Source organism: Arvicola amphibius, chromosome 2 (genome assembly GCF_903992535.2).
Source record: "Arvicola amphibius chromosome 2, mArvAmp1.2, whole genome shotgun sequence".
In the NCBI taxonomy this organism is placed as follows: Eukaryota; Metazoa; Chordata; class Mammalia; order Rodentia; family Cricetidae; genus Arvicola; species Arvicola amphibius.
In genome coordinates this window covers 16,206,268-16,232,987 of record NC_052048.2, presented here as the reverse complement: position 1 = coordinate 16,232,987, position 26,720 = coordinate 16,206,268, and the positions used below count along the sequence as shown (strand labels likewise).

The 26,720-nt window shown below is 41.6% G+C and overlaps 1 protein-coding gene across 1 annotated transcript in view; it reads right to left on the bottom strand.

The window, feature by feature from the left end:
• Lrp6 (LDL receptor related protein 6) overlaps positions 1-24,899 on the bottom strand; it is a 123,417-nt gene extending 98,518 nt beyond the window's left edge. The window contains exons 1-2 of the mRNA XM_038318382.1: positions 24,602-24,899; positions 1,857-2,250 (exon numbers count right to left, since the gene is read on the bottom strand). Of these exons, the coding sequence (XP_038174310.1) occupies positions 1,857-2,250; positions 24,602-24,656 (449 nt within the window). The 5' untranslated portion in view covers positions 24,657-24,899. The remainder of the gene's footprint in view (positions 1-1,856; positions 2,251-24,601) is intronic.
• Positions 24,900-26,720: the final 1,821 nt, after the last annotated feature.

Sequence of the window (26,720 nt, the reverse complement as noted above, 5' to 3'; positions counted from 1 at the left end):
AAATCTACAAGAACTATAAACATGGCTGTTCTATAACTTCCGTAAGAAAAAAAACTATTTATATTGTTGTTTTTCATATTTCTTAATTTTATAAGCTTTATTATAAAAAAATTGCAAATAAAACTCACACACCAAAACCAAGCAGGCTCAAAGTCTATACATCTCAGTGAACTTCTGTACAGTTTAAATATCAATTCTGAAGCCATAAGCTTCACATTAGATTTTATACATTCACTTAATGGATTTATTCACCATTAAAAACAAAAAAAAAATCCACAACAGCATTAGAACTAGAAAAACAATTAGCTTTACAGCCTTTTTCATATCTCATGTCCATTACGTACACTCAGTCTTCCCTAATCCCCTAATATTTACCCTTTCCTACTGTTATACTGTATCTTCGTGTGTGTGTGTATGTGTGTGTGTGTGTGTGTGTGTGTGTGTGTGTGTGTGTGTGTTTGACTAGATTCTCCATCTGTGAGAAAATATCCAGGTTATTTTCTTTCTGAAATTATGAGCCCTCACTGAATATTTTACATTCTAAGCCCATCCATTTTCCTGGAAATTTTTTTATTATTCTTTGTGTCATTCACATCATTCCTCCCGATCCCACCCATCTCCCTCTCCACACCAAAATAAACAAAATAAGATTTAAGAGAAAGAAGGAAGGAAGATAAGAAGGATGGACAGACAAAAATAGGAAAAATCTCATCATGGAAGCCATGGTGTAACAGTGAGTCGCTCAGTAAACCCCTTTATCCACATAAATTTACATGCAGGTGTTTATCGAAAAGAATCATTGTTCTGGTTTGAGGTCCGTGGTCTCTGCTGCACCATCGACAATGAGCCCTCACTGGGACTCTTCCTGGACAACAGGTTGCTGCCGTGTGTCATGGAGACCCTATAGCCCTGGGTCTAACAGGGCAGACCCCACCCTCACCCACCTCCCTACCCCCATGTTCCAGCAGGTCACAGATGGGCTGGATGTTGGGGTTGGACAATATATAATTCTGGTTCTGGGCCTGGGTACTTTCAGGGTTTGTTGGCCTGCCAGCTCCCCCATCTTTGCCACTATGGTGGGCTCTCCAGAACTGCCCTGGCTAGTTCACCCTTTACAGTGATGAGCAATGGGCAGGGCCAGTACTGGAAATTTTTGTCTGTGTGTTTGTGTTTTATTTATGTATGTATGCATGTATGTGTGTGTATATATATATATATGTGTGTGTGTGTGTGTGTGTGTATTAAAAGAAAACAAACTATCTTTTTTCATTATACATACCAATCCAAGTTCCCACTCCCTCCCCTCCTCCCACTCCACCCCCATCCAATCTTCAGAGAGGGGTAAGGCACATTGCTTTGGGGAAGGTCCAAGGCCTTCCCCACTATATCTTCTCCTGGAAATTTTAAATTTTACTTTTCTTTAGAGCTGAACAGTGTCCATAATCTTATCCATTCATCTGTTGACTGACAACGAGGTTGATTCCAATACTTTGCTGTAGTGAATAAGGCAGCAATAACCATGGACATGCAAATATCTCTATGTTAAGGTGTTAGTTCTCTGGACATGTATGTGCCCAGGAATGAAATCATGGGGTTACACGGTAATTCTATTTTTAATTTTTTGAGGAATCTCCAAACTGATTTCCACAACGGTTCTATTAATTTGCACCCCCACCGTGGATAAACACTGTCATTTAAGAATAAACCCAACTTTCCATAGCCAAGTGTACTTGAAAACAAAACCAGGAGTCCCATTTCTCTGGCTCCCCCACCCCTTAGCAGTGAGAGGAGTGTTTACCAATGGAGAAGACTAGACAAAGAAACTGGAGCCTTCTGTACATTACACAGACACTTACCCGCTTGATGGGTCTAAGGCAATAGCTCTGGGTTGATCCAACTCTTGCCAAAATAAAACTTTTCGTAAAGATCCATCTAAATTAGAAACTTCAATACGATTAGTTTCAGAATCTGTCCAGTACAATTTTTCTCCAAGCCAATCACATGCCAGCCCATCCGGGGACAATAATCCAGAAACAACAACATTCTGTACACTCTCAGTTTTGTTAAATTCTGTTCGCTTAATGGCTTCTTCGCTGACGTCACTCCAGTATATCAAGCCATGACCAAACACAAAGTCCACTGCAGCTGCATCCTCCAAGCCTCCAACTACAATCGTTGCATTCTCTTTGCCATTTGTAGCATCAACCAATCTCAAGTCCCGTCTGTTTGCATAAAGCAACAAAGGGGCCGCTGAAACAAAAAGAAAAATACATAAGCAAGAAAGAAGAAAACATATTAAATCTTATAAATTGGGTTTCAAATCAGCATCTGTGACCAAATATTATCAAAATTAGAGTGGGAAATAAAGAGGCTAGAGAGTGGTTCAGCAGGTAAGAAGGCCTGCTGTTCTTGCAAAGGACCTGGGTTTCGTTCCCAGCACGCACATCAAATGGCTCACAACCACCTGTAACTCCAGCTCCAGGATTCCAAGCCTCTGAGTCTATGGGCACTACACATGTGGTACACATAAACTCACACAGTCACACATCCACAAACATAAATAAAACATACTTTTCTTTAAATGGGAAGTAAATCAATAGTGAACTGGCTAAAATCTTTTCACATTTAAAATGTTTTTCTAGCACTTTATAAAAGAACATAATGAGAATTTAAATCAGTTCCACCCAGGTGTCTTTTCTTATTGAATCTGTCAGACACAATTAAATAACTTATACATACTGAAAAAGAGTAATTGAAATACTCATGCTCTACTGGTAGGAAAGAGTTGGCAAGTGTTTGGTTAACTGTCCGGTTACAGAGCTGGTGATCAAACCCAGGGTCCTCCAGTATGCCATGCAAGCACTTCACCATGAACTACTGCCTCAGTCCCAGCTGACAGTTTATTAATGGCTAGATGTACAACTGGTCATATAATCCAGCTACTACACACTTAAGTATTTACTAAAGAGAAATAAATACATATCAATATAAACACTTACAAATAAATGTTCAATAAATTTGTTTGTAATATCATAAATTAGAATCACCCCATATGTAATCAACAACTAACAGTGATATATTAATAGAATAAGAAGTAGTAGTACATATTTGCAGTCCCAGCACTAGGAATGAAGAGACAGAAAAATCAGAGCTCAGTTTTCCTTGACTACATAGGGATTTTTAGGTCAATACGAGCTAAAAGAAGCTGTCTCCAAAAACCAAAGTCAACCACCATTTCTAAAAAGTAATGAATCATTTATACATGAAAAATGAATTAATTTCTAAATAAAACATGGAGAAAGATGTCAAACCAAAAAGAAAACTATTTTATGGTGCTCATCTATGAAATTGTATAGAAAATGTCAACTAATCTAATCTGACAAAAGGATGATCTTTTTGAGGTAAGCTGTGGAAAAGAACAGGAAATAAGAGTTAAGTTCCCCATTGTTTTTCTGCAGTGTTAGGGACTGAGCACAGAACGTGAATATACCAGGCAAGCACTCAGCACTGAGCCGCATTTCCCACACGGGTATGAGGAAACTTGTCTCAATTATGAAGACAGCTTCACAGCTGTATGTACATATCAGACCTTCCCACATTTTACGCTTTAAAAAAGGAACATCTATTGATACAATATCAGTATCTTAATACAACTTAAATAAGCAGCCTAGCAGAACCTGATACTATAACTTTTTATGCTGTTTAATATCAATAATCTCTAACTAGACCTAATATCACAATTAAATATAAACCCTATCTTAGAAACTTTGATAAAGTTGAGTTACTAGGACTGTAATAGTATAAATTCTGGGTTTTTTTATTAAATATATATCCCAAGTTTCTGATTTACTTTCCTAGTATCAAGCAGCAATTAAAAACTGAGTGCCACTGTCCTACAGAGCTTCCTGTATTAATGGGAAGTCATCACTGCACAATGAGTACCCATCAGCCATATATGATCACAGAGCACGTAAAACACAGCTAATACGATACTAATTTTTCACTTTATAAACATTAGTTCATTTAAACTTAATGAACAAATATGGGTAGTGTCAGCAAAGGAAAGTGATGATCTAGAAACTAGAACAAAGGCCACAAACAAGGCAACAAGAATGATAATATTACACAATAATCCATGATATTCTTTCATAGTTACATAAGGTCTTTAACTGTTCAAAGCTCAACCCAAATACTATCGACACTAACAATTTTCTTTTCAAAAGTATTTATTGGCCGGGCGGTGGTGGCTCACACCAGCACTCAGAAAGCAGAGGCAGGTGTATTTATGTGAATTCAAAGTCAGCTTGGTCTACAAAGCTGAGTTCCAGGACAGCCAGAACTGTTAGAGAAGCCCTGTCTCGAAAAAAACAAAAAACAAAAACAAATAAAAAGAATTTATTCTTATTTTATGAGTGTTTTGTTTTCAGTAAATAAGAAAAGATTTATATGATCTGAAAATAAGCTTCTGTGTGTGTGTGTGTGTGTGTGTGTGTGTGTGTGTGTACTCTCTGCCTACACATCTGTTCACCACATGCATGCCTGGTGTCCACAGAGGCCAGAAAAGGGTGTCATATCCCCTGGAACTGGACTTACAGATGGCTGGGAGTCACCCAGTAAATATTAGCAATCAGAACCAGGGTCCATGGGCAAGAGTATCAAGAGAGCTCGACTATCCACCCCTAAAAGTAATGCCCCTTTTATAAATTACGAATATAACTCTAATTTGAAAAAATAAGTGGCTCATAAAACTACAAAAAAAGGTAATGGTTAAGCCCATTTTTAGAACTGCACTGGTCAAACAAGTGTTCTATTCATCTGTTATATAACATGAATTTCTGATCCAACCATACTGAAACCCAGGGTTCTCCGTCAAACACCTGTGGGCAACCACTTCACTTGAGAAATAAACTGAGTCCTTTCTTCTTACTGTGTGTAACTACTACAGACAGACAAGCACGTCAGATTTCCCTGAACTCGTGGCAGACCTGCATACATCACACTAATGAACCAGTCCCAATAGTCACTATAGAATAGTCTTATATTCAGCTTTTTATAGTATAAGCCACACATAAACATCAGAAAAAAAACATTCCTATTAGTGAAGGGTTCAATGCCAAAGGCTGCAGAAAACTAAAAAAAATTCCCAGGAAACTTAACCCTTACAATTCAAGAGTAAAAACAATGTAATAGTTAACAGATACCTTCTTTATGGCTCTATCATTCATGAAAGAAATATACACTAAACTTGTTTATGGCATTAAGTGACAAAAGACTTGTCAAATTTTACTATTTCCACTGAACAGTTTTATCTACAAAAATCTAAAGAACTTTTCTGGTAATTTAAAGTCTCATGGGTTTTATGAGAGTCACTGGAGTTGGAGGAGACCAGAAGCCAACTAATAGCTTTAATTCTGTAGCACCAGTTATGGTTGAGCATTCTGGGGACTGGACATTAACCTGTTAACAGCTCTAGTTGTGATTGCAGGTTTCTAGGGACTGTACACTAACCTGAGCATTAACAAAAAGTCCATCTGTACAGTTACCCTTCTGATGCATAAATAGGGTCTACAACATTGCCACACGCATCTGCTGAGTAGACAAAATTCTGATGCCGTTTATACCTACTAGATGCAACAGACTCCACACACTTGTTTCCTGTCAGCCTGCACAACACACACTATGTGCTCACTCCACAGTGTTTACCTGACTTCATCCAAACAGAATTCAAGCAGAATTCAAACAGCAGTCACATTTCTTTAGCAAACACTTGCAGGAGCTCAAGAATCTGTTCTCCTTCATCAAATCCCTACCAAGCTTCCTTCCTGAACCTCCTCTGCACTACAGATTCCCGCACATTAATCCTCCAGTGGATGTGAGGGCATCTGTTACCACCCCACTGATCTTCAGGGTGGGTTTGGCTGATCTGGCTGGCTAGGCGAGTGTTGCCTTCTTTGCTCACTGCTTCCATGTGCATCCCTCCCAAAACTGTGCACTCAGTCAAAGAGTGCACAAAATACTTTTATTCACAAAATAAAGGAGGACCAGTCTTCAGTCAAAGGTACAGGAATAGCCACACTCTCCTGCTCGAAACTCCAAACAAGCTCTCAAGGTTCACTTAATCCTTTATTCTCAAATCAACTTGTAAACACAGTGTCTCAGGAAGAAGGGTTAAATGCCAGACATCCCCCCACCCCCGCTTTGATGGAAACAAGGTCTTGCTCTGTAAACCAGAATGGTCTCAGTCAAAATTCTCACTGGGTTCTAGGATATAAGCAGGGGTCACATCTTCAACATCTTACTTATACTTCTCAAAAAGTTATCTGGGCCCTGGTGTGACACACACACCATCAATTCCAGCACAGAAAGTAGGTGGATCTCTGAAGTTTAAGGCCAGCCTGATCTGCATAAGCATCTGTAGGCCAGCTAGGGCTACACACCTATTTCCCCTGTTCTCAGTAGAAGGTGGAGAATGACCTCCCTTTGTGGGATCAAGCAACATTTCAGGTTCACTCTTTGTGCAACTCAGTTCCATCAGCTGCTCCACTGTGGCAAGCTCAGGTATCCAACACTAACCTTGCTTACTATCAAGAAAATACTTCGGGGCTGGAGAGATGGCTCAGAGGTTAAGAGCATTGCCTGCTCTTCCAAAGGTCCTGAGTTCAATTCCCAGCAACCACATGGTGGCTCACAACCATCTGTAATGGGGTCTGGTGCCCTCTTCTGGCCTGCAGGCATACACACAGAATATTGTATAATAAATAAATAAATAAATAAATAAATAAATAAATAAATATTTTTTAAAAAGAAAAGAAAATACTTCTCTCTCTTAACTACACCTCACACACCATCCACTCCATTAACGTCTTTAACCAACCTCATACACACTACTCAACTAAATTTGCAATCTTCAAAGCTTAACTAAAACCTAACTAACAACCTTTTCTTGGCTCTTATTTTTTACTTCTATACAGCATTTGCTATAGTCCTACCAGTAGAATGTTCTGTCCATACTACCTATTATTCTGTCTGTTTCAATTCTCCTACTTCTCATACACAATATTCCGAGACCTCTAGTCCCCAAATAAGAGAATGAAACAACTTCCCAGATTCTCCTGATCATCACGAAACTCTACACAACTTTCTAAGCCATCCTCTTCAACCAAATTTAACATCATCTTCTGTTCCCCAGTCCTTTCTTGGGTGGGGGAGGGGAGCTGCAATCTTCCTATCATTGGCTTAAAACTCATTACTTTTCCTTACAAAAATCTCTTCAAAGATGCTACAACTCTTTGTGGGGTGGGGATGGAATAGGCCAGTGTGTGCAAGTGTGGGATGGCCGCACACGCCCAGGCATGCTGACATGTGGACACCAAAGGTGGACATCAGAAGTCTTTCTGAGACAGGATCTCTCGTTAAGCCCAGACTGGTTGGCCCCAGTGCTGGGGTCACAGCACACCTGGCTTTACAGGTGCCTGGGATCCACACTCAGGTGCTCACACTGGCACAGAGGCACTTTTACATAGAGACGTCTCCCCAGCCCAGGTCTCCTAACCTTACTAAGAGCATGCCTCCTTTTTCCCCTGCCAATTACCGTGTAATTAACTCTTCTTTACCATTTCTTTAAATGTGCCCCCTCATTTCTAGAACCACTGTGTTGCCCTAGGCTTCATGAGCTCACATCTATACTACTCTAACAGTGAATGATCTCAACATTCCACTTTTCTTACTTGGAATATATGGTTGTGCTTCACCCAACTCAAAAGCTTTCTCATTCCCTTTGCATAAGACATGAAGACTCAACATCTCAGTTTTCCACTATTCAACTTCCTCCTTGAACTCCAAATTCATTTTTTACCATTTCTGCACATAAAAACAGAGTTTAACATACAGACTGGGAGCACATCGCATGTCATCCATCACCAGTGTACCCATTTTCCCACTCTCTCATTCCTCTCTCCCAGTGAGCAAATCTAAATCCTTCAAGGCTAGATTCAAATCTTATCTACATCTTTCCTCTTTGAATCTCCACACTGTAGAGCCCACAGTCTTTTATCACTTAGTATTAGCTTTTGTTTGCTTGTTTAAACATGGTCATTTGGGGGGCAGGGAGCTGGAATATAGATACATACTAATACACCCAGCTTTTTTGTTATTATTTTGTGAGTGTGTGTGTGTGTGTGTATGTGCATGCACATACCATTACATTTTAATGCCACATGACAAATTTCAGAAGTCAGTACTTTCTATTGCATAAGTTCTGGAAATCAAACGCAGGTCCTCATGCTTGGGGACAAGGGCTTTTACTCAGTGAGTAATCCCACCAGCTCCACACTAACCTTTTTTTTATAGGCTCGATGTCCTTTATTTATGGCTAGAAACCAATTATGAGTGAGTACATCCCATGTTCATCTTTTTTTCTATTTTTAAATTAAATTTTTATTTTTTTTTCATTTTTATTAAAAATTTCCACCTCCTCCCTGCCTCCCATTTACCTCCCCTCCCCACACTAACCTTTTTTGAGGTATATTTTCTACCTCAACTAGGATCTCAGCTCCTTAGAAATAAGAGCTATATGCCTTATAAGTACTTTATTCCTGGTGCCTAGCTGAGTTCACTACACACAGTAATATGGTAGATATGTTTACTAATATTTAAAGGCAATTTTCCAGGACTAGGGATATATTTCAGTGACAGAGCACTTAAACGGCATGCACAAAGTCCTGGCTAGATCCCAGTCTTGCCAAAAACAAAAACAAAAAGCAATCTTCCACCTTTCAAAGCTAATCTAAACTTCATTTAGAGACTGGAAAGCTAGCTCAGCAGGTAAAGATGCCTGCCAACAAGCCTGATGACTTGAGTTCAATCCCCAGAATCCCCATAGTGGAAGAAGAAAACCTATTCCTCCCAGTTTCCTCTGAATTCCACGCGCGCATGTGTGCATGCATGCATGCACGCGCGCGCGCGCGCACACACACACACACACACACACACACAGGCACACGCGGGAGCACACACACAATAAATAAACAGATGGATAAATGGATAAATGAATAAATGAATAGGGGAGAGAAGGGAAAGGAAGGGGGAAGAGTAGGGGGGGGAGGGGAGGGGAGGGGAGGGAAAAATCTACCATGCAGGGTAGACAGGTTCTAGGGTAGAGTGCTTATCTGGCATGTGAAAAGCCATTAGAAGACATCCCCAGCCCAGAAAAACAAATGTATCTACTAAAAACCTTTAAGTTCCAACCAAGAGTCATAAACATCCATGAAGCTACCCATTGGAATGGCTTTAAATGTAGTCAGGCTTCTATCATCCCTTGAACTTTGGCTTAAGCACCCTCAGCTTAAACAGATGTGATTTCTCTCCCCTTCCCTTCTGCACCCTTCTCCCCCCCCCCCCCACTTGCAATTTTGAGGACAGAACCAAAGCCTTACATTCTAGGTAAGGGTTTACCACTGACCACAGCCTAGCCCCTGAAAATCCTCTCTTAATCATTATTCAGAAGTCAGCAGACCACACCAAAAGTTATTTGCTAAACTGACCTAGTTCTGACACCTGCTAACTCCAACTAACCTAGACACCTCCCCAGCAAAAACCCTACAGCACTGTCACCATTACCTGTTAAAGAGTCTTTCCGTATATTTGTGAGATTCCTAAAGGTCCTACTATCAAAACATGACTTTTTGTTAGGCTTTTTCCTACTTAGGCCTGTCAAGAATTTACTTCCATTCAATATCTGGATGGTGACATCATCTGATGGGAAGAAAACATCTATGGATGTGTGACAACCCCAGCCCAAAGACAGTGCTCTGGGAATAATTTGAATGTCTCTCCTGTTTAGACATGTGGCTGTGTTCCTGAGATCAACTTTTTTTAAAATGTGTCTGCCTGTATGCAAGATTGTATGCCATGTGTGTGCCTGGTGCCCAAGGAGGTCAGAAGAGGGCATCAGACCCTTGGAACTGGTGTCACAGATAGACATGAGCTGTTGTGTGGTTTCTAGGAATTGAAACTAGGTCCTCTACAAAAGCAACAAGTGCTCTTAACCCCGACAACCGAGACAGCACCCTGACTGTGCTAAACTCTTAAACTAGTTCTTTCCAGACCTCTTGCCTGCTGGAGTAGCGTAAGGAATTGCTTCGGATCTTTCAAAGAAAACAGTTCCTCTGACTATGGGCACTGAAGTGGTCTCTGACACTAACAGAAATATTCTAGGGTCTTTCTTCCGTTTTCCCTTTCCTCCTCCAGAGGGTAACACAAAGGTATTTCCTTGGCTCTTCACAAAGGAGCACCCTGTCCTAGACCCTTTAAACCCTCACAAGGAACTTTAACAGATGCCATCCCTCTTCTCTGACTACATGCTGTACTCTCATGGCACCAAACCAGCTCAATGCCTCACAAATGGCAAAATTCTACTAAAGATAATTGAGAAGAACTTCAATGTCCTTAAAAACCTGCAATCTTCCCCTACTGGCTCACCTAAGTATCTATACCTAGCATGCACCCCCCCCCCACTCCCCCAACACACTCTTCCTTTCTTCTGCATTCAACCTCCTTGAAATCCTTTCATGTACCTTCCTTCAATACCCCAGGCTCCTCAAGCTCAATGACCTGTATGTTATCAGATTCTTCCCTCCCACCCCCCCATCTCCAAACTCCCAAATACCACAGGCCTGCATAAACCTGAGGCTGCCCATCCTCCCCCAGGGATTCATGCAGAAGTCAGAAATTGAGCTAGAAACAGGTTCTTATACACTCAGATGAGATTTGGAGACAGCCAATAAGACAGCTGGTTTCCCATCAGTCCATCATTCCTGAGATATCCAAAACGTGCCTTTCAAAAGTATTTTTTATAGAAACCAACCCAAATGTTTTAAAAAGTCAAGTTAAGGCCAGTCATGGTGGCTCACACCTGTAATCCCAGCACTCAGGAAGCTAAAACAGGAGGATTTCTAGGCCAGCCTAGATTGCAAATCAGATCTAAGGAAATCTAGATTACACAGACAGTCTCAAAGGGGGGAAGTTAAAGTGAATTTGGGTCATCTGATAAGAAACGAATTAAATATTGTTGGTTTACTAAAATTTACACAAGCATGTGGTTCAGCACAATTCCCATTATATCCACAAGGTTCTGGGTAAATTTCCAGCATGAAAGAGATGAAAAATAAAACACTGCATGTAGTAATTAATACCTGTATTCTATGTCTTCTAAGCTACTCATTATATATATATATATATATATATATATATACTAACATAAATCTTTATTTTCTGTGGATATATTTTGCTAAACTTTTAAAGTTTAATTGACCAAATAAACATTATACCTGCATTTGCATTTAGTTAAAAGGAGCTGACAAACTCTACTTTAACAAAAATTATGTATTGTAACAAACCAATGTGGGCCAGGAAAAAGGTCAGTTGGTGAAGATCTTGCTGTACAAGCATGAGACCTGAGTGCTCATCTCTAGAGCCCATACAAACACAGAGGAATTGTAGTACAACCTAATCCCAGTGCTGGAGACTGAAGCAGGTGGATCCCTGGAACTCTAGCAATGCAGCATGGCTAAATCAATGAGCTCCAAGTTCGGTGCAAAACCCTGTCTCAAAAAACAACTGAGGCAGACATCCAATGTTTTGACATCTGGCCTCCAAATGTGCACACTGCATGTGCTCACATATGCACATATGTATCATACACTAACCCAATGTAAAGAGAGCTTCTAAAATCTTTAGTACTATTAAACTTCAGAGTTGTGCTACATTAGTTCATGGATGTTTACTACCTGTCTAAGGTTATTTTAAGTAAACTATAATACTGAACGTATTTTCTAATTATGTAGTTTCTTGCCTCTTATTCTTATGCCAGGAAAGCTAAATGTGTGAGGGGGTTTGGGTGTGTTTGCTTGTTTGTCTGTTTTGAGACAAGGTTTTTCCATGTCACTCTGGATGTCCTAGAACTTTGTAGACCAGTCTGGCCTGGAATTTAGAAATCTACCTGCCTCTGCCTCCCAGGTGCCGAGATTAAAGGACTGTGCCACCACACTCAATTTGTCGCACTGAAACGCTGTACTGGGCTAGGATACAGCTCAGTGGGCATGTGTAAGGACCCAAGTTTGAATCTCAACATCATTTAAAAAAGAGTTATAATGAGAGAGAGACAGACAGACAGGCAGGCAGACAGACAGACAGACAGGGGAGGAGGGTGTTGCACTGTCAAGAAACATTTGGCTATAAAAAGGTGAAAGAGGTGTATTCGTAAGTTCTATTCGTCTACTATGAAAAGCTGATGTACAAGTTTCACAATTATCTACCAAGTAGCTTTCTCTTAAAACATCAGTTGCTGCAATTACATGAACTATAATTTTATATGTAAATGAAACTATTCGAAATGACACACAGGAACAACTTTGTATGCAAGATACAAAGGTTATGTTTTTGTGAAGGGAAAAGACAACAGTTTTGTGCTAAAGTCAAATGATCATTGTTATGAAATAAAATGTATGACGTATGACAAAATCTAAATGGCTATAAAAGTTTTTAATTTATTCATGAGAAAAAATGTTGTTCAAGTCAAAATTAGCTAGGCTCCAATAAGTTTATATACAAATTTCTTTGGAATCTTTATAAAAATAAATTTTGTTCTTTGTTAAAATTAATAAATATTCTTAAATTAAAGATATGAGAGTAACAGATCTAAAAGATTTGCCTTGCCTTCTAAATAACTACAATAATCCCTCTGGAAAGCATAGGTTCTCTATCCTATCAGCTTAATGTTGATTTTATTATGCTCTGGATTATTTAAAAACAAAAACAAAACAAACAAAAGCCTCATTTAATAACTATTTTTTTTACCATTGTATTACCTCCTACGTGATCCATAATCCTACCTATATTACCAAACATTCAGTCCTCTTAACAACAAATAACATTCTGAGGCCAGGCGGTGGTGGCGCACGCCTTTAATCCCAGCACTCAGGAGGCAGAGGCAGGCGGATTTCTGTGAGTTCGAGGCCAGCCTGGTCTACAAGAGCTAGTTCCAGGACAGGCTCTAAAAAAGCTGCAGAGAAACCCTGTCTCGAAAAACCAAAAAAAGAAAAAAGAAAAAACAAATAACATTCTGCCCTTTCATACCCAAATCCTAAATGAAGTGTCTAAGGTACTGCCTTTAAAACTCTCAGAGGACCCGAGAGCTTTTTTTGTTAAAATGTAAAAGTTCAAAGTTAACAATAATTTTATCTGATCAAACATTAAAAATTCTATTGGCAGACACTATCAAAAGAAAGTTTATCTTCCCTATGTTATAGAAGTATATATTATAGGACTATAGGGGAGACATTTATCTGAATTATTTCAAAAGATGTACAAGTATGAAACCACTAGAAACTAATGATGAGTTTCTATTATCAGAGCTCTGCTCCAAGATTACAATGCAGTGCAGTTCATTCCTACTATACTTTTGGTTCAGTGTTAACTTGGTCGCAATTAACTTCTTTAATTTGAATGCAGTAACTTCTAGGTAGACTAGGATTCTTAGTTGAGAACTCACATCATTAACTTAAGATATTTTACTGTATGGACAAGAAGTGTTTATTCCAAACTAAGTCTTTAATTGATAATGTTTATTTGTTCTTCACATACTCTGTTTGCTTGGTATTTTGAGAACACTATGCCTGAGGATTGTATCTTTAGCCTTTTTTCTGAAAATGTTATATTCATCTATATTCACTTATTGGCTATACTAGCCACTCCCCTTTTAAAATAAAGTTTATCAGTCTGCTTACAGACATCTTAAATAAAACTTTTTTGGATGGACCCAATTTGGTGTGCATGCTTCAAAAGCCACCACACACAATACATCCTTGCCAACTGCATTATTTTTGTTGCAACCACTCATTAGTTAAAATTCGTGGTAATGAGTAAGTCATACCATGTGATTTATTCTGTCTTCTACTCTGATGCTTCTTGGGACACACTTGCAAATCAGCAAATATTCATCTTCAAAAAAAAGTTGACACTGAAAAAGGTCACTGTGCCAGGTGACTCTTGTGCACAGGTGTCCAATGGCATCTCTTCGAGATGACACAAAAAGACTGAGTCAGGATTTCCAAAAAGCAGGTAGATAAACAGATGGGTTCATGAAACTAACACAGAGACCCGGCGGAACAAGAATTAATTACACAGAGCTGAATGACCTGTTAAAGGATGATTGTGGGTTTTGTTTAAAATAATGCTGATGCTTTAATGCCCTACTTCCTGGATGTAAGTAATACCTCTCTCTTTTCTTAAATTCTCCATTGCTGGTAACAGTCTAATCCTTTGTAATCTAAGAGTTACCTTTTCTCCTTGCCTATCTCCTCAGTTCCAAAGTTCCTCCTGAATACAGTTATTCCCTAAGTTCACTCAGTCTGTCTCCAAACCTGAAGCACCAGATGTGCTGAAGCTTCAGTCTCATGGGATCACAGACTTTAAAGAAGCTCCATGCAGCTGAATGTACCGGCTATGTTTGGAGCTTCCTTGGAAACCTGCCCTGCTTTCTGGCTCATAGAGTTCCCAGTTTCACAGGTACATAAAGGATGGTCACTTCCTGACAAGCCCCAAAATCCCAGAGTATTTGGAAAACATCTGAAATACAGGAATTAACCCAAATCTTATCCAGAATTGAAACCTGATGGTGAGTTCTTTACTTACATTTCTAGCTTCAAAAGGCTTTTTTTAAAAAATCTAATATGAAAGTCCTTTCAAAATTCTGTGCAAAGTCATTAAAAGACCCATTTGATGTGTGGCAAAGTACTACTCTTGTCACACCCACGAGAGCAATCAGGCCAAATCTAAAGAGGCTAGCCTCACAACCTCATATTCTGTTCCATCTCCAAGGGAGACAAGTTCTGTTCTAAACAACAGGGATCTGACGAATGCACATCACAGTCCCCACTGACTAGGCTTGACCAAACTTCAGCCAGACTTCGTTCCTCCAAGCCCTTAAACTTTGGCTCACCCTAAGTTTAAGCAAGCAGATGCACAACTTTCTCCCTCATTCCAAGTATCAGCTGAGCAGACAAGAACATAATTTTCCAGTTAGACGTTCTGATCATGCAATCTGCTTACCCTCTCCACTCGGCTCAACTCCCACGGAGTTCCTGCTGGCTTTCTGGCCCTTCCCTAGAAACCAAGTGTCCCTGTGTTTGGTGCTGAACTAGGTGGTGAGCTAAGGAAAAAGCTTTTGCTAAGATGAACCTCTCTTCTACTTAAGTACAGACTGGTTTTTATCTGCAATCCTGTAACAAACCATCTACTTGCAAACTACAAAATCATATTATCACTTATAAAAAGTGATTAGCTGGGTGTGGTGACATTTGCCTGCCCAGCTACTTAAAAAGATGAGGAAGAAAAATCACTTGGGACCAGGAGTTCATGGCCAACCTGGGCGACATACCAAGCCCCAGTCTCAAAGATAAATAAATCATTTTTTAGTATCGTTCCAAAAACCATAATAAACACAGTGGTACACTCACATAATTCCAGCTGAGATGGGAGAATTATGAATTACTGACCACCCTGGGCTCATGGTGACACCCTGTCTTAGGTAAAAAGGTGGAAGCACTGAAGGCGCAGCTGCAGAGCAAAGCACTAGCAATGCATCCTTAGGTCAGCTGCCCACCTACCTAATGTGTAAAATCAAACAACACAGAATTCTAAGTCTTTTCTATCTTATCATTCTAAATATGAGTTTAGTAGATATGAACTTGGTAGATGTGAGTATCAAAAGTAAAATGGTTTATTAAGGAAGAGTTAGGAGGAAGACACAGTAAAGTGCCTTGCTGCGCAAGCATGAGACCCCAGAGTTCAATACCCAGAACTCAGGTTTAAAAAAACCTAGAAGGATAGACAAGCAATCCCTGAAACTCATGGCCAGCAAGTCTAGCCAAATTAGTGTGCTCCAAGTCTCAATACATAGGGTGGGGAACTGAAGAAAATACCCAGCATCAACTTTTGGCTACCACATGCATGTGCACACACACACATACACACACATGTACACACACACACACACACACAAAACTGGTTTATCTAAGACACGGCTGTTTATAAGTCAAAGAGAGAAACAAGAAATGCTAGTCAGTATCTAGGTAAATCTCAGCAACTCAATAGAAATACTACTCTGTAATCTATTCAGTAACCTCAAACAGTTGAGGTTTCTGCTGTGTGTAGTGACACATGCATATAATCCCAGGATTCAGGAAGCTGAAGCAGGAAGATTCTAAGTTCCTGGCCAGTTTGTACTACACAGTAAATCCCTTTCTCAAAACAAATGGGGGAGGGTAAAGTTTTAAAAAATGACTTAAGGTAAAGAATCCAACAATCAAGCCCATATTCACTTCATATGTCTAAACAATGCAATTAATCAGCTATAAAGAGGGATTAAATACAGATTCATGCTATACGATAAATATTACAAAAATTATGCAAAATGAAAGAGGCTAGACACAAAAAGTCACACACTGTCTCACTTCTCTGAACTTTTCAAAAAGGGCAATCCACAGGGGACACAGTGGATGCACAATTACCAGATACTGGGACAGAGAAGATACAAGGACTGCTAAGGGGTTTGAAGACTACTGGCAAATACTAAAACTGTTCCGGAATAAGATCACAGTGATATCTACAACTTTGTGAATATACTAAAAACCACTGGACACTTAAAAATGAAGATTTGAATGTGCTATGTGAACACTTTTAAATTTTTACACTATGTGAATTATGCCTTCTTAAAAATGGGTTTAAAAGACTATCATAGCCAGAACATACCAATAATCATCAGCACTCAGGAGGTAAAGGCAAAAGGACCACAAGATTTGAGCTCTCTCCAAAAAGCAAGGACTGGGAATGCAGTTCAGTGGAGCGTGCTTGCTTTTATGCACAGGCCCTGGTTCCACACCTAACATGGGGGTAGAGAGGGGCATAGTACAGTCACTTTCTGCACACCAAGTCCTTGGCACCTCCACTCCCATCCTCCTACCCACCTTTAATTCAGGCCACCTACCAAAACCTGTAGATGTAAAAATTTTATATAAAATGTGTATTATGTACATTTAACACATATGCATGGTGTGTACATTAAACACACACACACAAACAGACATCCCACTCTGAATTCTTTAATCCTCTCAAGAATACAGCACCTCACATAAGCACTTTGTAAACATGTTACACTGCTGTTCAGGGAACAAAGAGAAGAAGGGGAAATCTGTATTGTCAAGCACAGATACAAGTTTCTTTCAGGTTTTTCTTGAGACGGTCTCTCTGGGCAGCTCTGGCTGTCCTGAACTCCTCTGTGGACCAAGCTGGCCTCAAACTTACAGAAATCTGCCTGCCTCTGCCTCCCAAAATATAGGAATATTCTTAATCTTCACTTTCTAATAAAGTTGGCCAATAAATAATAAAGATTCTTACTCTAATAATCTACACCGTGTGACTTGGGTATTACAGTGATAAAAGTAACCAAGGTCAATGCAGAAAATACCCCCTAGTCAAGTATTTGGTAAGGTAAAAACTATATTATCTGAGTGACCTTTTTTCTTGTGGGGGAATAGCAACTGATGATCAGGGTGACCTCTGCATTTTCTCTTCACACTAAGAACCTGACCAGTGACGTTAGGCCTGGTATCAATTAGTCACTTACATACTTCAACATCATCTTGCATCTCCAATCTCTTGAAATTAGTTCCAAATGGTCAAAGCACTTATACATGGCCCTTCTAAGCAAACTAAACAACAGAAAATAGACAAGAGACCCACTGCACCAAAGCGCCAATCACTCAACAAGAACAACCCAAGCACTTTCTTGTTTTCTAATCTCATGCCTGAGCAGCTTGACCCTTTCCTGAGTATCATCATTGTCAGAACTAACACGCTGTAAGAAAAAAACTGTACTAATTTTGAACAACACTGTTTTCTCTGTACTTATGTATACACAGACTTTTTATTTATTTAGAGCCTCCAAACTTCAATATTCCTGTCTTAGCCTCCAACTAACTGGAATTAAAGGCTTGCACTGCCATACCCAGCAAAATAAATCATGTTAAGGGCAAATGATTCTTCATTATGTATTTGCCTTTCACAGTCATCCTTACAGAGCAGCGCTTGAGTCATTAAAGCGGAACTTATTACAGAAGACACGGAACACATGCTAAGGCTAAGAACACATAAGAATATAGTACAGATAGCATCTACTCAGGCTTCAGGAAAGAACCCACCAACCGGATACTTCTTCTAATTACTTTGATAAAACTGTATTACTTATACTTAATTCTTTTCTTTTTTCCTTTTTCCTTTGTTTGGTTTTTCAAGACAGGGTTTCTCCGTGTAACAGCCCTGGCTGTCCTGGAGCTCACTGTGTAGACCAGACTGGCCTTGAACTCACAGAAATCCTCACAGAGATCTTCCCAAATACTGAGATTAAAGGCATATACCACCCACACCCATCTTACTTAACGCTTGTAATAGGTGAAAAAATATCACAATCAATTGAGTTTGACTTCTCCACTCTTTAGCTTATTTATAGTTATCATCACCTAAATCAGTGTTAAAGCTATAACCCTTCAGAAAGTAAAAGGGGGTTAGGGGAATGGGCCAGTCCATAATGTATTATTTTTAAAATGTCTTTCAAGCAAGAGGACCTGAGTTTAATCCCTAGAACCCATGTTTTTTTAAAAAAAATAAACCCACAGCCAGAAGCAGTGGGCCTGTAACCCAGAAACAGGGAGGCAGGGATCAACAAATCACTGGGACTCACTTGCTGTTAAGTCCCAGACCAGTGAGAAACCCTGCCTCAAAATACGGTAAAAGCCAGTTTCTAAGAAACCGTACACACAAGAACACATAGGCCGGCACATATTTGCACAGGAAAACAGAAGGCAGTCCCAGCACGAAGGGAGGCTGAGGCAGCACAAACACAGCAAGTTTAAGGTCAACCTGGGCTACAGTGAGACTGCCAATAATGTAAAATAAATGTAAAGTAGCCAGCAGTCATCCTATTTCATATAAAGCAAGACACAAACATCATAAGTAGAATGTTTCAGTAACAGATTTAAAACTTTCAAAAACAGTCCTGAAACTATCAACAGGCAAGTGGTACCTGAAGCATAGTGAGCTTTTAAGTGTTTACTAAAGTTGGATACATTTTGATAGGACTTTCTGAGACAAGATTTCATGTAGCTCAGGATGGCCTCGAGCTCAGCTCTTGTCTTCCTGCCACTTCCTTGTAAATGTTGGGATTACAGCCACCAAGCCTGACTTAATGCCGAGCAGCCGCCTATTCAATGCCTACCAGTGGCAGTACTCCTTCACAAACCTTTTCTCGCTAATATCTTACTGGTTATGACTGAACAGAAAGCAAAGCAGGCTATATAACTTACTTGTCAGAAGAGTGACAGAAAACAGGATGATAAAACCCACCTTTCTAACAGTAGTCCCTTTAAAATCATCTCCAAAGATAAACTTTCGCTAAAATTTCCAGTGAAAACCAGCTTCCCTGAGTAGTTAGCACCAAATTTTTACTTGTTTTCCCAATACATCTAAATTATTCAGACAAATTTTGTTCTCAGAAAATAATTGCCATCAATGTATCTCTTCACAGAACTGCCTCTGATATTGAAAAAGATAAGTGCTTCTTGATGGTCAAAGTGTGTGGTTAAGGACACAGGTCAGTTTAGCAAACGGGAACAGCTCTAATTAAAGAAAAAAAAATTCCCTAAAAAACAGATGGATGGGTAAACGTTAGCACTTCTGATAACAGTACACTGAAACTTAAAAGGCTTACAAATTATTCTCTAGCCAGATGAGCAAACCTAGGACAAGTAAGCTAGGACGAAAGCACTGGATCAGACAAAACCAGCTTGTCATCAATATCACCAATTCACCTGAGTCAGCCTAAAACTCAAAAGATCATCTAATCTTCTCCAGTGTGTTTCTTACAGCAAAAGTTACCTAAAATGCTTTTTTTTAATGTTCTAAAAAGATGGTTCAGTGGGCAAAATGCTTGCTATGCAAACAGGAGGATCTGAGTTCATATTTCTAGCACCCATGTAAAAACCCACACAGAAACATCTGTAATCTCAGCATGGGGAAGTAAAGACAGGAGTGGAATACCCAGGGGGCTTGAGGTCAGCCAATCATTGAAACCCACATCCAGAACCTTTTTCAAAGAGCAATGGAGGACGACTAATGCCTACACACAGAGACGAGTGCTCCTACACAGGTGCACAAGCATACAGACACATAACACATACGCTGTCAAGAGTCAAGCATGGTGGGACATGCCTGTAATGCCAGAACCTAGGAGGCAGAGGCAGGAACAGCGAGTCTATAAGGAAACCTGTCTCAAAAAGGGAAAACAAAACAACAAAAAACTGTACCACTGTCAAGTCTGAGGGCTACTCTGCAAGGAAAGCTACAACTGACCCTTGCACCTTCAAGACTTCTCAAAGCCCTTAAATGGGCAGAAATCTCCAAAAGGGTCCCTTGCATTGATGAAGACAATAAGGTATAAGGAGACTTAGTGACCAACCCAAGCACAGAACACCAAACTTAGAACTATAACCTAGATCTCCTGATTCCCATGCCAAAGCCTATTTGACGGCCCCAAAACTTTGTAATACCTGATTTAAAGGAAAATGCATTTTGGAAGACTCCATTTTCTACAAATGTAAATTAGAAACCTTTAGGCTGCTCTGATCCCATTCACCAGAAGGGGTAGGGAGGCAAGTAGCAAAGAGCTGTCACATAACAAGCCCAGCCACAAGTAGGACACCTGCAGATGTACATCACACTCTTTCACCACAAGGATCAGGAACTCCTAAGAGCCAAAAGTCATGGAGGTCAGAGCGAAATGTCTCTACACAACAGGACCACCACACTCAGAACTCACAGCAGCTGGGGCTACCTGCACAAGACCCACACAAGATCAAGTCTGTCGGCATTCCAACATGCAGGTGGGGAGCAGCTTATGAGTCCCCACTACTACCTGAGGAGCTATGGACAGCTGATGGATTCTGGGAGAGGAAAAGTCAGTGTGTGGCCCCTGTTAGGTTTACTACATTCCAGGAAATGGCTCCAAACTCAGGAGTATATGGGGCAACACAAATTGCACTTGGTGGGTTATTTTAAGGAGAAAGAACTCTAGGGTGAGGGCAGATCTAGGAAAAGTTAGGGGGAGGAACTAGGTGAAGGAATGGGGGGGGGGAGAATGAATATAACCAAAATACATTGTATAGAAGTTTTAAAAGCCCCCTCAAAGAAAACCAAGCATGTATTTACCACATACATATTTTGACATCATTTCAAAGTTTGTATTTTGTGTACTGGGGGTGATGGTTGTTGCTACTGATAAAGTTTGACTTACTATGTAGTGTAGACTGGCCTTGACGAGCTGGAATTACAGGCATATGCTTCCATGCTTGCCTTCAAATACTGTAATTCTTTTTTTTATTTGTTTATGATTTATTTAACTTTATTTTATGAGCATTGGTGTGAAGGTGTCAGATCCCCTGGAACTGGATTTTCAGACAGTTGTGAGCTGCCATGTGGATGCTGGGAATTGAACCTGGGTCCTCAGGAAGAGCAGTCAGTGCTCTTAACCACTGAACCATCTCTCCAGCCCCCAAATACTGTGATTCTTGACACTGTCTTCCAGAGGACCTGAGTTCAATTCCCAGTATCCACAGTAATGGCTCACAACCACATGTAACTCTAGCTCCAGGGAATCCATGCTTTTTGCCTCTACATTCATAAATACAGACACATATAATCTTTTAAAATTAAAAAAAATAAATCTTTTATAAAATTGTAATTTTTTGTTTGTTTTGTTTTTCAAGACAGCATTTCTCAGTAGCTATGGATCCAGTCCTAGAACTCGCTCTGTAGACCAGACTGGCCTCAAACCCAAATGCTGGAATTAAAAGCGTGCGCCACCACCCAGCACAGAACTATAATTCGTTCCAAAGATATTTCATCTAGAAAATCAGAGATACTGGTTTTTTCTATTGATACCTGGGTAGATTAGACCTAAGCTAAGCTGTGAAGTCTAATAGAGCACAGCCCTGTCTGCCTGATTCACAGCTATCACAGGAGCTACTCTGGGCACACCTGCCTAGAGAATGGAGTAAATCCCTGCTCTATCATGAACTAGCTGGCAGACAGTGTCCCCACTCCCTCAAATTACCACAATACCGTCTACTTTAAACATTCCTGAAAATTAAATTTGTAATTACCAACAATCGAGGACACATCCATAATCAAAAAAGCTTCACACACGAAATCACACTTATGTTAAAGACTCAGGAGGCTGAGGAAGGAGAATAGTTGCATTTAGAGGTCAGCCTGGGCAACATAGAAAGATCCTGTCTTAAAAACATTTTTAATTAATATTTGGAAAGCACTTTATATGTTCCTTCATTAAACACACCTAATAACCCTGCAAATCAGACAGAAGACAGACAGGTATCATTACCCATGGTTTATAGATAAACTGAGGCTGGGAGAACCAGAAGCAGGAATAATGAAGATCTGGCTTTAAACTCAAGACTTCAGGGTTGAAATCCCCAAGTTTCAAATGTTTTTACGATAAACCTCATCACCTGGTAACAGGGATAGTGGTGCTGCCTGACCAGGGCAGTACTAAATGATTCTCAACTGCTGATAAATAAGGCCACATGGCCCAAAGTCCCAGACTCACACCCAGTGTGAAGCGCCACCTCCTCTGTGAACTACAAGGAATTAAATCACAATTTGCTCCTGGAAAACTCAGGGCAACTGTCAGAACAGAAGCTAACATTATCAAGGAGTAAAGAGAATTCAAAGTAGGAACAAGAATCTTTTATATCAAAAGACAGTTTCACCAAAACGATATGTACTCACAATTAGTGCTAAACAGAAGAAAGATCGTCTTACTCCATTATTATGCTACATTTAAAGGAAGCTCCACTTTGGACAGTTATTTCTTCTGGGGCTTGTTACATAGCATCATGCTTCTGAACTTTACCACAAATACACGAATCTACTCTAGACTCAAACCTGGTGTCAAAATAAAAAGCATTTGCACCACACCATGCTCCGCTGAGAACTGCAACTACATTATCAGAAGCCAAATCCAGCCTAGGTTATGGATTTGGGTTTTTGCAACTCTAATCAATCCACTGGCTCTTACATTTAACTCTTATGAACCTGTCAATTAGATTCTCAATTACAACTTCCTCACAGCTATAGCGAAATCTCCTTTCATAGTAGAGTTTACTATAACAAAATAAACACATACTTATTAAATCTCTCGAGTATGTAATAATATGAAGTCCTCTGCCATGGAAATTAAACAGCAATTATCTTTTCCGGAGTTTACAAGTAAGACTAGACAATTTGGGATATGCTTATTTTTAGAAAATGCTTACTTTACTTCTTTTTAAAGGCAACTACTCTTACTCAAATCCACACATATACGGAGATGACACACCTGTCCCGCTTGTAAGATTATTAGTTACTATTCTGCTTGGTCAACTTCCTTACTTCTGGAGGACTTAGAAGTTTAGCTGGTTAAGTTAATAACTAAGAATTCCAGAGAGGTCCCATTAACTGGCACAAGTGAAATTAACAAAAGCAGAACTGCAAGCCACAGCGCCAACCACCACCTAAATTCCTGCAAAGGTCAAACACTCAACAGCATCAGCCCCATCTCTCATCAACTGGAGAAGATTGTCGACAAGCTTTCGCTTGGCAAACTGTCACACAACCAAAAGTCAGGACGTAGGTGTCAGCTTCTCAGTCCAATTCCAAACACCACGGAGCTACTCAATTTAAGCGATTCCCATAGCAAATTACCCGGGGCATTCTGTTATTTACTAAAGTGCCAAGCAGTTCCCAGGGGTGCCCAGCAAATGATAATTTAGTTCCCAGGATAGGCTCCTCGCCACACGAGGATGACTTCCTTACTTGGTGCCAACTGTACACTTGCACACTCCGAAAACAGGGGCGAGTCCTGAATGCCAGGGGTTACGAGAACAACGTTTGTGTTTTTATTATGGGCTCAGAAGAGTCGCCAATGCTGAAAAGCGCGACCTATAACCCTAGAGTCAATTTCCAACTGTGCTCTCACCCAGAATCATTCTATCCCAAACGGAAGCCAATTATTAGTTGTAACAAGGCCTGGAGGGGAGAGGAAAAATAGTGAGATTTGAAGAAGAAGAAGAAAAAAAGTTCACCTAAGAGACACGGGAAAGGTGGGGGCTTCGAGAGAGAAGGAGGTCAACACCAATGGTGCTGAAAGCAGAACTACAAAAGACCCTTTCTGCCCGGAGCGCAGACAGAGCGAGGCACAGTCGGTCATTTGGACAGAGTGCGGGGGGCCAGGGTCACCCCCAAGGCCCGCAGCTTTGTCCGGGCGCTCCGCGGGGCCGGGCGGGGGTGTGCACCGTGGCCGGGCGCGGCCCCCGATCGCGGGCCCCTTCCCCGCGCGGCACCCGGGCACCAGGCCGCTTTCCCGGCCGCTGTCCCCGCCGCCTCCCCTCCCCCTCTCCCCGACCCCGGCAACTTTGCCCCGGCCTCGCCTCACCTCTCAGCAGCACGCAGAAGCTGCAGGCCAGGAGGCTCCTCAACACGGCCCCCATCTTCCCCGCTCGGCGCGCGCTCGCGGCCCTCACCGGCGACCGGCGGCCAGGGGACGCGCGAGCGAGGAGCCGGGGCGGCCGCCGCAGCGGCGGGTCTGCACGCTCATGCTTTCCGCGGCCGGGAGGAGAACACCGAGAAGAAAGAAAAGGGCGCACGTCAGGGCTCTAGCGCGCCGCTCCGGCCCGGGCTCGCGCGACGCCAGCGCCTGCCCCCATGCCGCCGCCTCCTCCCGCGGCGCCCCACGTCCCCCGCGCGGCGCCTCATTCAGCCTCTTCCTCTCGCTGCGGCGCAGGGATTCGCCGCGGGGCCGCTGCCGTCTCCCTGCGCGCCCGACCCCTCCTCGGCGCGCCGCCTCCGGAGCCTGGGAGCCGCCGCCGCTGTGCGCGCCCACTCCCCTCCGAGTGTCCCGCGAGATGGGCCTCGCGAGCCCCGGCAGGCGGACGGGGAAAGGTCTTCCCAGGGCGCATTCCAATGGGATTCTTTCCCCGGGCGGCGGAGGGCGTGAGGCGACGTCGGCTGACACTGGGGCCGGCGTGGTCGGGACTACTTTCTGCGTCCCGGCCGGTCGCCGCCCGCGCCGCTCTTTGTGCGCCCGGCTGCGGAGCCAGGTGGAGCTGCGGAGCCCGGGCTGCGCGGTGCATAGGGACATAAAAAGTGCGAACGCGGCTTGCACACGCTGGATTTGCACTCGCTGGGAGCGGTGAACCTGGTGGACGATGTGCAGAAGCCAACGCGAAGATTTCTAATGGGCTGAATTGAGAGTCGTCATATGAAGTGAAATAAGCCAGATCAGATTTAAGAAAAAACAGTCTGCTTTACGTGTGTGTGTGTGTGTGTTTATAGTCACATATATGCGAGAAAGACCAAACTTGAAAAGACAAGGATTGTGGGTCTACGGTTTTATACGCTCAGACGAGTATCTCTCATATGTGGATCTAGACTGTGTATCAAGGTAGACGATGATAGATGGATGGATAGATAGGTTTATACATACATGATAAGAAACGTATGACTATCTGGGGTAAAGAAGGAGGCTAGTGAGGGGGAGAAAGGGGTGCGCATAGGGGTTAATACGTTAAAAGAAAATTACATGCTTGAATCGTATCCCTCGTTATGTATAATGAATATAAACCAAGAAAAAAAAAATAAAGGAAAACATTTCTTTTCCTTTCCATACCTTTTTTGTGCCTTTCCAGAAATACAGACTTCTTTTGCAAACTAAGCTGACAAGGACTTAGAGAGAGGCATCGATACCTGACAGCAAAGAGGCAATAAGACTAGGCTGGGTTGGAGCTTTACAAGCTGCATTAAATGAGTGTTTCTCTGCTTCAGAAAGAACGAAACCCCCAAAATAACTTCTACCACTACGTGTGCAGTGGGTGTCCCTAAGTAATGGCCCAGGTGCCCTCTGCAACCACCTGGCCAGCTTCAACCTTGGCTGGGTGCTCCCAGAGTTAACCATAAAAGAATCAGCAGGTGTGTCCAACCATCACACGCCCTTATCTGCAGGCAAACCGGAAAAGGGCTCACCCAGGGCTGGCAAGCACCGTTATCAGATGGGACCTTGTTTTCTTTTGCACACACGAGGAAAATGAGACTTTGAGAAATTCAGGGACTTATCCGAGGCCACTCAAGTCCCCGGAGCAGGACCTGAACCCACCCAGGTTAGAGGGCTGTACACGAGTGCTGGCAAACATTTGCAGGGAGGCTGGTAAGGTGGCCCAGTAGGGCAGGCACCTGGGCCAAGCCTGACAGCCTGAGCTCAATCCCTAGGACCCACGTGGTGGAAAGAGAGATCTAACTCCTTCAAACTGTCCTCTGAGCTCCACATATATGTCTTGGCCCTCACCCTTTCCAGTACAGACTCTCTCACACACACACTTTTGTAAACAACAAAAAGAAGTTTACATATAGTTAAGTTTAAAATGGTTAAAGTGGAGAAGGGAAGAGAGTATGGCTTAATGGTAGACTTAGGCAGGCAGTGTTGGCACACACCTTTAATCCCAGCACTCGGGAGGCAGAGACAGGCGAATCTCTGAGAGTTTCAACTAGCCTGGTCTACA